Source organism: Aethalodelphis obliquidens, unplaced genomic scaffold, assembly GCF_003676395.1.
Source record: "Aethalodelphis obliquidens isolate GAN/ISIS:26980383/991018 unplaced genomic scaffold, ASM367639v1 scaffold3, whole genome shotgun sequence".
Classification (NCBI taxonomy): Eukaryota; Metazoa; Chordata; class Mammalia; order Artiodactyla; family Delphinidae; genus Aethalodelphis; species Aethalodelphis obliquidens.
In genome coordinates, this window is record NW_020837947.1 from 30,956,070 (window position 1) to 30,971,343 (window position 15,274).

The 15,274-nt window shown below is 38.1% G+C and overlaps 1 protein-coding gene across 5 annotated transcripts in view; it reads right to left on the bottom strand.

Moving 5' to 3' along the window:
- Window positions 1-15,274, bottom strand: part of AKAP7 (A-kinase anchoring protein 7) — a 142,387-nt gene that overhangs the window by 55,512 nt on the left and 71,601 nt on the right. For 4 of the 5 annotated variants that reach the window (XR_003428567.1, XM_027086407.1, XM_027086410.1 and 1 more), the window contains exon 7: window positions 5,067-5,214. Coding sequence is in view for 4 of the 5 variants with exons in the window: in XM_027086407.1 (XP_026942208.1) it covers window positions 5,067-5,214 (148 nt within the window). In the remaining variant the exon portion in view is untranslated. Of the gene's footprint in view, window positions 1-5,066; window positions 5,215-9,959; window positions 10,152-15,274 lie in introns of those variants that run through there. The other variant, XM_027086420.1, reaches the window with a different exon arrangement.

Sequence of the window (15,274 nt, forward strand, 5' to 3'; positions counted from 1 at the left end):
CTTTCCAAATTCCCCACTGCCTCCTCTAAGAGGCATCTGACAGCTGAAAGTAAACTAGTCTTTGCAAGCACTAAACTGCTCATCAATCTTACAAAGGGTGTCATTTAGTCAATTACCTTCCCTAAGGAAATATAAATGGAACAGAGCTGCAAGAGAAAAATTAATTCACCCAACTCCAGTAAGTAGCTCACAGACAACAGCTTTCACCACTCTAGGATATCTGAGCTATAGTTCATTCCTGGATTCACCAGGAAGAACTGGTTTTTCACTTTTTTCTTTTTTGAATTTTAGCTGATTAATGCAGTTAGGTTTGAAGGAGTTATATCTCAATATTAGGTAAGCATAATATCAACCACATTTCTTATTATGAGAGAATTAGAATGTAGTACCTTTCTCTTGCATCTGAACATGTGACTGTTGCCTCCATACCCTACCAAACTCCCCTAACACTCCATATAAAGATGCATGATGGCAGAAGCTGGAGAGGAAAATGCTCAGCATGGAAATGAAAAGTAGACCCAGGGAACAGCAGCAGCTGCCGGGGGATCCAAACTCAGATGCCTTCAGGAACCAATCAAGTAGTGCAAGTGAGTTAGGCAAACTGTAGAAGAACAAGAGTCAGGGGTTGATGAAAGGCAGCTACTTTCAAGGTGTGCCTACTACCCCACCCAGGAAATCACTGCATGCAAGAATGTAGAGCACGTGTGGCCACATTTCTGGATTATTCAAAGGCATCAGAAACCCAGATTTTTTACATAAAATCACCCCCCAGATTGGCAAGTAATTAAAATTATAAAAACAAATTTAAAAACTCTGTGTTAGTTGAGTACAACATGAAAGGCTGCTAATTTGTGATCTTCGGAACACAAAGTAAGGTTGGTGGGGTGTAAAAAAAACATTCTAAAAAAATTTCCTAAAACTAAATCTCTATTTCACAACCACTTTTAGTAACTGGATTTCTATGTTAATCCTCTATGTCTGACTACTTAATTAATGATCCCAACAGATAGATGAAAAGCTCAAATGCAAAAATAATAACAAAGAAATCAGAAGAAAATATAAACGAAAATGTATCAAATCTTTGGTTTGGAGATGACGCTATCATAATAATTAAAGAAATCACAGAATTTTTTTATCTATAGTTTTACAAAACTTAAAAACATTTAATATGAAAAATATCTTGTGACCAAAACTAAATGCAAAATAAAACCTGGAAAAATATTTGAAGTCAATATGGCAAAAGGCAAATTATCTTTACTCTTAAGAAAACCTTGCAAGTTGGTAAGAGACACAAGAAGAATGCACTCCAACTCCTTATGGACAAAGATGGTTGCTGTTGCCAGTTCCTAACCTCATACAAAGTAGTGTACCCTGTGGGACTAGAACTGAGACATCTGCAAAACCACACATGGGGTTATGAGGGGGAAACATGCACAATTAAATGAGCTCTCAAAAAAAACTTTAAAAGCACCAGAGGAAATCAAGTGCCACAAAAGACCCAACAAATAGTAGAATTCACACCCAAGGAATCAGATTTTCAAAACATGAATTTTCAAAATTAATTATATTAACATCATCAAAGAAATAAATGAAGGAATAGCATCTATAAAGCAAAGATCAGAACAGGAAAGGATGAAAAAGAATCAACTGGAGATCTTGGAAATGAAGCATAGTCATTAGTTTTTTTGTTTTTTTTGCGGTACGCGGGCCTCTCACGGTTGTGGCCTCTCCCGTTGCAGAGCACAGGCTCCGGACGCGCAGGCTCAGCGGCCATGGCTCACGGGCCCAGCCGCTCCGCGGCACGTGGGATCTTCCCGGACCGGGGAACGAACCCGTGTCCCCTGCATCGGCAGGCGGACTCTCAACCACTGCGCCACCAGGGAAGCCCCTGTTTTCTTTTTAATGTCCTAAATGATATAATTGAGACAGCTGAAAAGAAAATCAGTGATTTGGAATCCAGTGCTCTCCAAGAATGCACCATTAACAAATTAAGAGATAGGAAATATGTAAATCTAATAAATTCTCTCCTCAGAAAAATCCACATATGTACCTACATACAAAGTTTTATAAACAATTTCAGAAGGTTCCCAGAGTCCCTGAAGCCTAACTTCCACTCTAGAATTCTGAATACAAAATATCTTAAGATCTGAAATCTGTCTCACTCTTTAATGCAAACAACACAATACTGATTCAAAGTTCAGGAAACAGACATTAAATTTGAGTTAGTATCAAATTAAAGAGAAGCCATACCAACGGAAGCCAGTTAAATCTGAACAAGAGGGCAGAAGATCTAAATAGACATTTCTCCAAAGAAGGCATACAGATAGCTAAAAAGCACGTGGAAAGATGCTCAACATCACTAATTATTAGAGAAATGCAAATCAAAACTATAATGAGGTATCACCTCACACCGGTCAGAATGGCCATCGTCAAAAAATCTACAAACAGTAAATTCTGGAGAGGGTGTGAAGGAAGGGAGTGCTCATGCACTGTTGGTGGGAATGTAAACTGGTACAGCCACTTTGGAGAACAGTATGGAGGTTCCTCAAAAAACTAAAAATAGAGCTACCATATGATCCAGCAATCCCACTCCTAGACATATATCTGGAGAAAACCATAATTCGAAAGGATACATGCACCCCAATGTTCATTGCAGCACTATTTACAATAGCCAGGACATGGAAGCAACCTAAATGTCTATCAACAGAGGAATGGATAAAGAAGATGTGGTACATATATACAATGGAATATTACTCAGCCATAAAAAAGGACAAAATAATGTCACTTGCAGCTACATGGATAGACCTAGAGTTTGTCATACTTAGTGAGGTAAGTCAGACAGAGAAAGACAAATATCATATGATATCATTTATATGTGGAATCTAAAAAAAGGGTACAAATGAACTTATCTACAAACAGAAATAGAGTTACAGATATAGAAAACAAACTTATGGTTACCAGGGGGTAAGGGAGGGGAGGGATAAATTGGGAGATTGGGATTGACATATACACATTACTATATATAAAATAGATAACTAATAAGAACCTGCTTTATAGCACAGGGAACTCTACTCAGTACTCTGTAATGGCCTATATGGGAAAAGAATCTAAAAAAGAGTGGATATATGTAATGTATAACTGATTCACTTTGCTGTACAACTGAAACTAGCACAACATTGAAAATCAACTATACTCCAATAAAATTTTTTTTAAAAAAAGATAATACCAAAAAAAAAATCTGAACAAGAAATGAAACTCACAAAGATAGAGTCCTGCCCAGTATTCTCTGTTGCAAAACTCAGGTAAGATCAAGAAAATCAGTCATTATCCATAGCAAATACAAGACTCTAGTGTGTATTAAAATTGGCTAATTATTAAATAAAATTATCATTTTAGATGCAGATATTGCTTTAATGTTCATAAAGGCAGGAGAATATAGAGTATGTGTAACAGGCAAAAACCATTTTTTAAATAATGTTAAATGATTGATATGGGGATATAAGATGGGTGAAGTTTGAAAGAAACTAAATTGCTCTGAAGTAGAAAAGCACGAGAGAGAAAGAAGCCTGAGAGAAAAATCTAGAGAAATTGTCATAATAAGGGGAATTTTAGAAACCAAGCTGGTAAAGAGCAATAAAAGAAAACTCAGTGAATGGAACACAGTAATCTCGGATGACCTGAACAGAGCTGTGCAATGGCAATATAGGAGACCCATGCTGTGAGCTATATAATGCAGCCCCACAATACCTTCAGTAAAATCTACATTCTGTTCTTTTTTTAGAAAATGGGAGTGGGAAAGGCAGTGAAGCACTGAGTTCTCCTTCAAGGTTGGTTTAAAGTAATTACAGAGAAGATATGGAAAGCCAGCCAAAATCTATATTATGCAAGAAGCATTTAAATTTGCCTTTTACAATGAACCTAAACAGCAATGTTTGGTCTTCATCAAAACTTTGATGGAAGGCAGCTCTCTTACAGATTCTGAAAACACAAAAATCTTCCTTAAAGCACACTTGAAATGTTCCAGAACATAAAATTCAAATGACATATTATCTTCTGTTTAAGATAGCTGCTAAGATCTTTGGAAGGTAAAATAATGATTTCTCTGAAGATCTCTAGTGAGAATTTAAAAACAAAATTGTGTCTCTTGAACATTTTTAAAATACTTTAAACTTCAGTATAAAGATTCTTTCAGGATGTATATTTCCATAGGTTTTCTTCAAGCTGACGTGGAGAGAAATTACCTTGGTTGAAGACCTTGAAATATTTAGATATTGGTATTTATCTTCTCTGAGTATTTTCATGTTACTTCAAAAGTATACAAATCAGGTTGTCTTGAAGTTCACAATTTTGTAAGAAGACTGCCCAGTTTGAAATTGTATATTTTAATCACAACAGATCAGGCTCCTTTAAAAGACATTCACATTGCAAACAATGAGAAATACCCCTGTTCTGGTTTTTCAGATTCTTCATTTGGTGTACACACTTTGCACTCGGAAACATAATTGTGTATGAACCTGTCTCATCACATGCCATCTCCCTGATATGATGACAGAGCATTTATGTATGAATCTTTGTGTCCCCTTAAAACATGTTTTTCTTAGGGAAGAAATTAAAGGACAAGTTTTCAATCTTTGCAGGCCACCTATGCTTTCCCTTCCCAGAGTGAAACTTTCTGACCTGGCACATTCTCTTCCTAATTAGAAGCAGTGAACACAAAAATGCCTGGTATAGAATGCTGTGGTCACGTAGGCCTTCACTGGAGAAAATGCTTTCTTCATATTCACGAAATAAAATTAAACTGAAATGAATTATGAATCAACATTTGAAGACTTCATGATGATTGTGTTTAAAGCACAAAAGTATAAAAACCATAGGTACTAAAATCTTGATTAATAAACATGAATACTAAATATGTTCCACAAAATGTTTAATGTATTACTGTCAAAACGTAGTATTTAGGAAAATACGTCGTTGAGAAAAACATACAACATAAACGTTTGCCAAAACAAAATTATGCTAAAGAAATCAAAATCAAAGATAATGAGTAATTTTTAAATGGCACTCACCAATCACAATTGAAGACTCACAATGATAATAACCATTACTTTGCTTTTTCTTCAGCATGGAGCAAAGATCTATGCGATGTACCATTTCTTCTCCAAATCTGTGACTGATAAATTTTTCATAGAATTTGGGGTCTATTTTTTTCACTCCCTTGAAATAACAAAACAAAATCACATCAATCAATCATTTCACCTAAGCAACCAGTTCACATCTATACCACTTTCTTAGAACCTGATATTACATTTTGACTGCCTACTGGCATCTTAAAATGGATACCACAAAATTGTTGTAAAGTTGTTTTTAAAGTCCCTCTGCCTAGAATGAGTTGTATTTTTTTAAAAAAAATCATTAAAGAGCGTTGAGTTTGAACGTGGAAGCATTCAAATCTTCATATACTTTAAGCTTCAGAAATAATAAAGTATATCAAGTTGAAATTTGATATACCATGGGAAGAGTAATCATCTCCAACAACAATGCAGCAATGGGTGAATTTTTTAAAGTGATATGGATCTTAACACTTTACAGTGTGTAAAATGTTTTAATAAATGGATGCAATTTTTAAACTTATGTAAAAAATCATCTGAAAGACAAAGGTTATTTGAATTAGAGTAGAGCGGTCAATGGATCTTCCAAGTTCTTCTCTACCTGCCCCTCCTGATTCTCAGTGTACTTTCACAGCAGGAATAGGGCTGGTTGTTGAAAAATTACAGTGGGATGGATGCCCTTGGTAACTTGGTAGTTCCCCCAAATATGGGAAAGAATGTCTTCCCCTCCCCTTTATACATGGTCTTATACCCATCTCACAGTCCAAAAACACAGTCCATAAGATGAAGATACAGTACTTTACAGGGCAAGTTTACCGGCTGACCGTGCACAAACTTTTTCTTTAAATTTATATATATTTTTACATTGCCCTGGAAATACCTGTTATTTGTTAAAACTTAGAAAATATAAAGAATCTAGAAAAAAAGAAAAGAAAAATCACTCATGACCCTGTTATTTATATAAAATACATTAACCCTGTGATGCATATCCTTCAAGTATCCTTTTTATGCATATGTATTATTATCAAATTATATTTATAAAAATCTTACTCAAATGCAATTAGAATATACTCTCCCTTTTTACTCACAAGTTACAAAAAATTTTTAAACAGAGATATAAAAACAAAACTATTAAATCACCCCAAATTACTACTACTAAAATTTTACTACGTATTTTATTTTTCCTACGCACAGCATGAGTTATACCATGAGTACTAACTGACACCAGTGCTTTTTTTCCAGTTAATATGTCCTATCAATAAATAATATATTGATGTGCAAAATATTTTTACATCTCCATAGTACTCCATTGTATGGAGATATAATTTATTCATTCAGTTCTTTATTGTTGAACATTTAGGTTGGTCTTAACTTTTAATATTATATTTAACATGTTTTGTTGATACATGTTTTTGTTCTGTGTCCGAACTGAGCTCCCCATCTTTCCTAACCCCTTCGCTCACAGACTTTCTTTCCCACCTCAGTTCGAGTTGATCAGACTGGAAGCCTTGGGGTCATCCTTGATTCTCCTCTTTCCCTCAACGCCACCTCCAATCAAATCCTGTTGGCTCTACCTTCAAAACACACCCAACTCTCACCACTCTCCTGCTACCTTTGTCTGAGCCACCTCTGCTTTTGTCTTTCACCTGGATTATCCCAACAGCCTCCTGTTTTCCCACTGTTGCCTCTTCTAAAGCCAGAGTGATTTTATAAAAACATACATCCAGATCAGGTCATCCTCTAGTCAAAATTCTCCAAAAGGTCTCCATTTCTCTCAAAGGAGGAGTCAAATTACCAGACCGGCCTGCAGGCTCCTGTTCTGCTCTCCCCCTACTTCCTGGGCCTCATGCCCACCACTCTCCCCTTTGACCCCCTCCAGCCTCCCCGACCTCCTTGCTCTTCCGTGAACATGCCAGGCATATCCACCTCACAGCCCCTGTGCTGCCTGTTCCCTCTTCCTGGAATGCTCTTCCCCCAGATATCCTCCTCATTGCCCATCCCCATCTCCTTTAATTCCTTGCTCAAATATTACTTTCTTAATAGGGCCTCACTTAACCATGCCATTTAATTTGTACTCCCCCCACCCAGGAGGTACTCCCAAATCCTCTCTATCCTTCTCCCTTTGTACGCACTTATGTGTGTATAATAGCACTTTAATAGCACTTTAATAGCACTTACCATCTTCTAACATACTCTGTAATTTATGTTTATTTTCATTGTCTGTCATTAGCTGTCTCTCTCCATTAGAATGTGAGCTCCACACAAGGATTTTCATCTGACTGTTATTCTCTGAAATATCCCCAGTGCCTAGAACAGTGCTTGACACGGAGCAGTGCTTGATAAATAATTGTCACAATGCCAAGGAGGATAAAGTTTCAAGAAGAGGATAGTTGACAATATCAAATGCTGTTCATTCAGAGTTCAACAAGAATGAAACTGAATGGATTTCTTTTGATTTGGTGAGTTGAATGCCTTGAGAGACAGCAGAGCCTAATACTGAGGGCCAGTCAGTGCATGAGTTCAAGTCCTGGCTCAGCCGCTTTTCAGCCATGTGACCTCAGTTTCCCCATCTGTAAAATGAGATTAACAATACTACCTACCTGTAAGTGTTACATGCACTAAACAAGTAAATTTATAGAAGCGCTTAAAACGGTGAAATATGGTAAATGCTGTAATATATTGATATATATAATTACCATTAGTGAAAATAATAGGTAAGATTTCAGGGGGAAAAGTTTCCGAGTAAATGGAAACTGACCATTCTTATTTCTCTTTCAAATGCTTTTTCATTCGTGTGTGTTTATTGAGTGGGGGTGGGGTGGAGTAAGGGTGTCATTCCCTTTGACCAGACAGAAGATCAGTGATAAGTCAGCAGAAAAATCAGGATCTTCAGTTTTCAAGATACCATTGCCAGCACTGTCTAGCCACGATAATCTCCATTTCAGTTCTGTAAGATGTCATTGTTTAAAAAATAAGAAATAACGGAAACATAAGAGCTACTCTAATCTGTTAGGCTAATTAATTTAATTTTAGCAAAAAGTAAGCACCAACTATTTTGCAAGAATTCTCCATAGATGACTTCCGACATGAATCTTAAGGAGTTATTTTTTACCAAAGAGTGAAATGGAATTAATTCTTTAACTCATAATTTATAGAGAGAGCTGTGGTTCAAAGAGGCATGAGGGCTTAGAAGGCACTGAAGTTATATGCCCTGATCAGAAAACATCTTCAATAATAAAGATCTAGAAGATCTTGAAGATTCTATGAGAATCTGCTTTGTCTGATATATAATATTAGCATGATCTTTGTTCTCTGGGGAATTTTTTGTTTGACAGTGTATTTTGCAGGATTTTTTTAGGCTCTTGTGTCCCGTGGCAATATATCTCTTTTCTAGTAAAATCTATGTGAATTAGTCTCACCATCCAGCTGCAGCAGGTGGTGTTCTTCCTTCATAATAAAGAAATGAGTATCATTCAAAGAAAATAAACAAGTACATCAAAATTGCATGTCTTTAGAGTAAGACTAGGCAGCCTCCTATTTTCTGAATGGATCCACTGGGTTGCCAAACTATTCCCAGAGACATCACCCTGGCAAGGTTATATTTTAAAGCTTACAAGGCTGGTTTTCAAGTTTTGGACCACAAATTTCTCTTTGCTTCCCTTTTTCACAGCCCAGACCCTTTCCAAGGTACCTTGTCATTTAAAGAAAGATGGAGGTATAATATATTAGGAAAGCTCAAAGAAAAACCACAGAAAAATGGTTAAAGCCAGGAAAATTTGACCTGTAAAGGCTGAGAGAGTTGGGATTATTTCCAACAATATGTAGGATATCTTCAACAAAACCACGCTAAGGGTGTTGCATTTCTGGAATTCTGAATATGCCTTGTGATTGTCTAGTACTATGTTTGAAAATTACGTTTGCCTTGGACCTAACAGAAACAGGGTATATTTTTTAAGGCTTCATATTGATAATTGTACCCAATATAACTGACATATCAATTATGCATCATAACATTGAAGGAGAAAATAGGAAGTTAAAGACAGAACAGCACACTTTGAAACAATAAATTAGTGGCAAGAAACATCAAACAGAAAAACTTTTCAAGACTATCCTAATTAATCCTCAGAAATGACTGAAGTTTTACTTCCCTTTGGCCTAGTTTCAAGTATTGTTTAGGGAGAATTATCAGTGCTGTTCAAAGCCACTTGGTAACTTCTGATACAATGGATCATGAAACCCTGAGGAACTTCATTCTTGATTGTAACTTGGCACGCACAGAGCCAATACAGGAAAAATGCCATTGAGAGTGTGATGTGTAGTTTTAGAATCGTCTCATGGCTGCATCTGGTAATGGAAATTATTTACTCGGGAAGCACTCACCATATCATTTATATTTAGTTAAATGATGTGTATAATTTAATAGGCACCAACGAGGGCTCAATCTTATACTACTATGCATCCAACTCTATTTTCAATATAGGAAGGAAACAGAGCCACAAAATATGAAAAATCACATTAATGTGTGACAATCATTCAGTTAAGGTTCTGAAAGATGAAATACTTATTATTCATCTTTAGTTTCTACAACAAAGTTATTGAGATCAGAAAAACAAGGGAATGAGAGTTTTGTTAAGAAGGTTAACTTTTTTTGTAATAGAAGATAATTTCATATTGTTACTTATCTTTTTTTTTTTTTTTTTTGCGGTACGCGGGCCTCTCACTGTTGTGGCCTCTCCCATTGCGGAGCACAGGCTCCGGACGCGCAGGCTCAGCGGCCATGGCTCACGGGCCCAGCCGCTCCCCGGCATGTGGGATCTTCCTGGACCGGGGCACGAACCCGTGTCCCCTGCATTGGCAGGCGGACTCTCAACCACTGCGCCACCAGGGAAGCCCACTTGTTATCTTATTATAATAATCGCAACTTCCATGATGAAAAAATAAACAGCCTGCATATCAATCGAAAAAATTGTGTCCTTCTGAGGTTAAGCTTGATATTCCTGGAGCTCTGTTGTTTTCCAATAGTTTATTCCTGTCACCCAACAGCTATGAAAGAAAAGTATGTTTCCTGTGATAATGGCATGAAACCAAAATTCAGGATGCAAACTAAGAGCCAAAGCAAATTGGCCTGTCATTTGGGGCATCAGCTGATTAAAGAGGTATATGGTAATCTTTTACACTCGTTTTCATAAGTGGAAAACAGGTACATATCTTTAGTGATACGATATTGGTTAAAAGACTAAAATTATTTTTAATGATGAATAGTCATCCTAGTGAAAAGTTACATACTGGTGATTCAAAGTTATAAAAAGATTATATATTGACAAGGGGTTTCCCTGAAGCAAATCTTACTTTACGATTCTTAATGACTCCATCTCTCAGCAAAACTACATTTTTCACTCTTACTTGTACTCCTTTGTTGCCATCTTTCTCCTGATACAGACACCTGATGACCTCCTTGTTGGCTGCAGTCCTCACTCAGCCCCTCTCAGTGGGGAAAATGGAGACACTTCCCATTCAGGCTCAGGTCCACCCAAGCCTGTTCTTGACAGGGATGGAAAGAGACTAGGAGTCTTTACCACACAGCTAATGTTCTCTAGAACAGCATGGTGGTTTGAGAGCCAATGCCCAGCACCCCCGAGTGAGAACTGCCTTGAAGCCTTCCCATCTTCTTCTGCAGCTCTCGGCCAGCCTGTGGGCCTGGGCTCTGCCTCGACCCTCTGTCCAGCAATGCCCATTTCCTACCTGCCTGGGGCCCCGACACCCTCCCTCGTGCCTGTCAGTAACTTCAGAGATGAAAAAGTAACAAGTGACGGAAAACAGAAAAAACAGTTGTGCTTTGCTCATTGTTTTGTACCAATCTGAAAAAAATGATGCTTCCTACCATCAGTTTAACAATAATAGAAAATACTTACATAGTATTTACTATGTTCAAGCACTGCTCTAAGAACTTATTAACTTGTTTAATAATTGCAATAACCCTGTAAGATTAGTACCATTATTATCCCCAGACAAGGAAACAGTCACAGAGAAATCAGGTCACTTACCGAAGGACACACAGCTAGTAAGAAGTAGAGCTTGGATTCAGATTCAGGATAAGTGGAGAACACAGATAAATTGAAAAGAGCAGAATGATAATATTCAAGCTCTTTCACTATTTAAAATACTAAAATTCTAAGAATATTCATCATTCTTAAGATATAATCATATATACTATCATATTTCTAAAACCAATGTGAAAATTACTTTGAGAATCTCGAGCATCTAAAATACCTGCATTTAATATGTGCATTAGTATTAATAAAGTGATAATTATATGTCCATAGTAAATGAATTTCATAAAGGGAGATGAGAAAGAATTCATAGATGCTACTTCCACATAGTAAAAATTACCCAAATAATCCAGCCTATAAAAAGAACTCTTCTTATACTGCAAATATGCAAATCATCAACTAAAATACTGGCAGAGATTACCTGCGTTTTTTAAACCAACTCTTTATTTGAGTATCCAGTATTTCTCAATTCTTCATCCTACCTTACGCTGGAGCATCTATGCATCTCATTTTAGGAGGCTTTTCAAAAGCCTCATAAGGCTTTTGAAGGAGGTCATCCTCTTAATCCCTCTATTTATATACTTGCTTTCAGCACTGTTTTGTTTAATCTTGAGGCTTCAGAGAAAGAAAAAGTAGAAACTTTTTACCCTAGCGCTATATCGAACATTTACAATATTGCACCTTTCAGCAAATAATAAGTAGAAACAAAGCTGCTAGAGCTAAATTTTTAATCTATTGTTGACACCCCCTTCTCCCTGTCCTAACACTGAGAAGAGCTGGAGGCTTCTTGGGGTTATCAAGTGACAAGCAAAGCTGTCACAGAGGGCAGGTGACAAGACAACTCCTGGTAGCAGAAGCCACTTCACAAAAAGCACCAAGAGAATATGCTGTATTGTTTCCTGGGCCTGGAGTTCCCTTCCATGAGGTGCTGGCCTCAAATAGAACAGAGGAAGAAACATGAATTTGGTCCACAAACATGTAGCTCATTTATACTGACTAACGACACGTTAACTGGGAAAGAACACGTTGACGGCAACCAGGAAGTTCTCAAGGCCGCAGACTCAGTGCAACAAGCACAGGGATGTCTCAATACCTTTATTTACAACACGGACTGTTCCCATATAAGCTCATTCTTTGTCTACTTAGCAAACCGCAATTCCTCCTCAAGCTTTCTCCAAGTATAGCGTAAGAAATCAGATGCTGTTTGGACATATAACTGTTTATGATATTTGTGTGTGGCTTTTCTCATTCCAGTGAAACAAAGAAACTCATAACTCAGGCATCCAAGGATGCTTCCTTGGTAGCCCAATCTCAGCTGGACCCTCAGCTCCCCTTGATCAAACTCCAGCTGAGTTCTTGGCTCGGCACAGACTGTGGTCACTCAGGTGTAAACAAACTACAACCTGCTCCTCCCACCACCTCTGTTTTCTTAATATTTTGCTTTTTGGAGCTAATAAGGACATGTTCTCCTGAATTCACCCACTTAACCATTTATTTCTATCAACTAAAGATAAAACATGAAATATCCCCCACCTCCCCAAATCTCTCCCCAAATACGAGCTACACACATAACTTAATCTGTTTCCCTCCTTCCTTGCAACAGCTTTCCCTTCTAATCAACAGTTCTCTCCACATTAAGTAATGCCAGCAGCCACTGATGCAAAAAACTCTCAGGATCTCAACAACAGAAGAGGACAGTGAAGCGTTCTGCAGAAGCACATTCAGAAATCAGTTCATAGAAAAATCCTAACGAACAATTTTAACTCGGCCTATAACGTTGGCCTATATACCGCAACATATATTGTGGTTGAATCCGTTCTGCTTTTATAGCCTAGAGGTCAGAAGCATGGAGCCATTCCTGTAAACTGGTTGGATTATCCACAGACAGAATTTCAGACCAAACTATAGCCTCAGATTCAACCTAAATGAGAACTGAGTACCTAGACAGTGTAGCAGGGACTGTACATTGACAAAGTATTTTAAGTGCATCCATAGACATCACTAAGTACAGCACTGAATGTTAAGCAAGAAACACCTAGAGCGTTTTTGTAGCTCATTCGGCTCCTATGCATCTAGTACTTTCTTCTTTTCCCACTTTCTTACGAATTAATCAATTTCCTTGACTCCCCTCCCATCAACATTCTTCCTTCCTCCCTCCCTTCATTCTCAGAGGACATCTTACTTCCCCTAACTCATCCTCTTTCAATTGCCTGGGCATATTCCCTGCACACCACTTAGGACAAAGCTCCTTCCTAACAGAAAGGCAACCCAACAAGAACTAAGCTAAGGAATGGGAAAGAAATAATGACACCAAGGTTCACGCTGAGTGTGCTACAGGGTAGGAAACGGGGCAAGCAAGCAAGGTGCTCACCAATACAAGCCTTTTCACTTACTTGGTTGGAAACATTCCCTGGATATCATATTAGATAAAAGGAGATTTAGGGGAAAAAACCCCACAGTAATTGGATATAGAACAGTCATTAAACATGTATCCTGGGAATCACGTGTAGCCCTTAAACCAATTTCAAAATGAATATTTCTCTCCAGGTAGAGCAAGAAATGTATTCATAGATTTTCTTTTTCAATGTGACACAGATTGCTATGTAAAATAATTTTATATATAATATTCAATAGGAATCTTTCTTTTGACCACATTTCAAACAATCTAACATTCAATTGTGAAATCACCCTTCGGTGTACTCTTGATATACAAAATTAAAAGGATTTCATAGTTTCTCTACTGGACTCATAGCATAATATATGAGTATTCAATTACATACTGTTTCCCAAAAAGTATAGTAAAAAAAAAAAAAAAACACACCAGCCAGTAATTTTTAGAGATTTTAAAAATTAAGAATCTCTTCAAAATTTCAGAAGCACTTCCAGACTAATAAAATAAGCAGCGGGTTTAGTAGGCAAAAAATAAATAAAAATAAAAATAGAAGAGTTAACAAGAAGGAAACTTAGGATGATAGTATGCCAAAGATCATATACACTGGCATACTCCATTTGCTCTTCTGCTCTACCCAGTACATTCCTCACCCAGGAAAGCTAGACCAGCCAAACCTGACACCATCCCCTGCACGTCTACCTCATCCCTACTTTGTACAATTTAGGCACATGCCAGTAGGGATACATGTGATAGAAAGTTACAATCTGTTGGGAGGTATGTTTGACATGATTTCCCTATCCATTCAACTAATTCCCAGGTGATTACTGTCCCCACTTGATTCCTTTGAATTAAGTTCTAGAAATATTTGCACTGGAAGTTCAAGAACACTAAGTCCTCTGTTTACCGTTCTCTGATTATCAGGATAGGCCAGGGAGGGTGAGGAGCAAGATGGAACCCAAAGGGACCAAGTCATGAAAAACAGAATGGGTACGAATAGGAAGAGGACACTGCTAAAGGTGCAGGGCCACTAGAGGAAGTCACAGAACATTCTCCCAGGTAATGGCTGATTAAGATCCCACAGTAGTGGGCTTCCCTGGTGGCGCAGTGGTTGGGAATCGCCTGCCAATGCAGGGAACATGGGTTCGAGCCCTGGTCCGGGAAGATCCCGCACGCCACGGAGCGACTAGGCCCGTGCGCCACAACTACTGAGCCTGCGCTCTGGAGCCTGCGTGCCACAACTGCTGAGCCCGTGAGCCACAACTGCTGAGCCCATGTGCCACAACTACTGAGTCCAGGTGCCACATCTACTGAGGCCCGCACGCCTGGAGCCTGTGCTCCGCAATGGGAGAGGCCACTGCAATGAGAAGCCCGCACACCACAATGAAGAGTGTAGCCCCCTGCTCGCCGCAACTAGAGAGGGCCCGCACGCAGCAGTGAACACCCAACTCGGTCAAAAATAAATAAATCAATTAATTAGAAAAGAAAAAAAAAGATCCCACAGTAGTGCTGAAGACAAATGTGAAACCACTCTGAAAGAAATGTTCTGGTCTAAATAATGTTATGTAACAAATTGTTGTAGTCAAAGTCAGCTATGGGGAAGGCCGTAGCCAAGGAAGGAAGAAAAGTACTTTCACACTCTGGCCATCAGCTTGAGGGCAGTGTAAAGACACAGTTGTACTTAGAAGGCCTTAAAGATGGGTCTCCAAAATGGTGTCACAATGTTT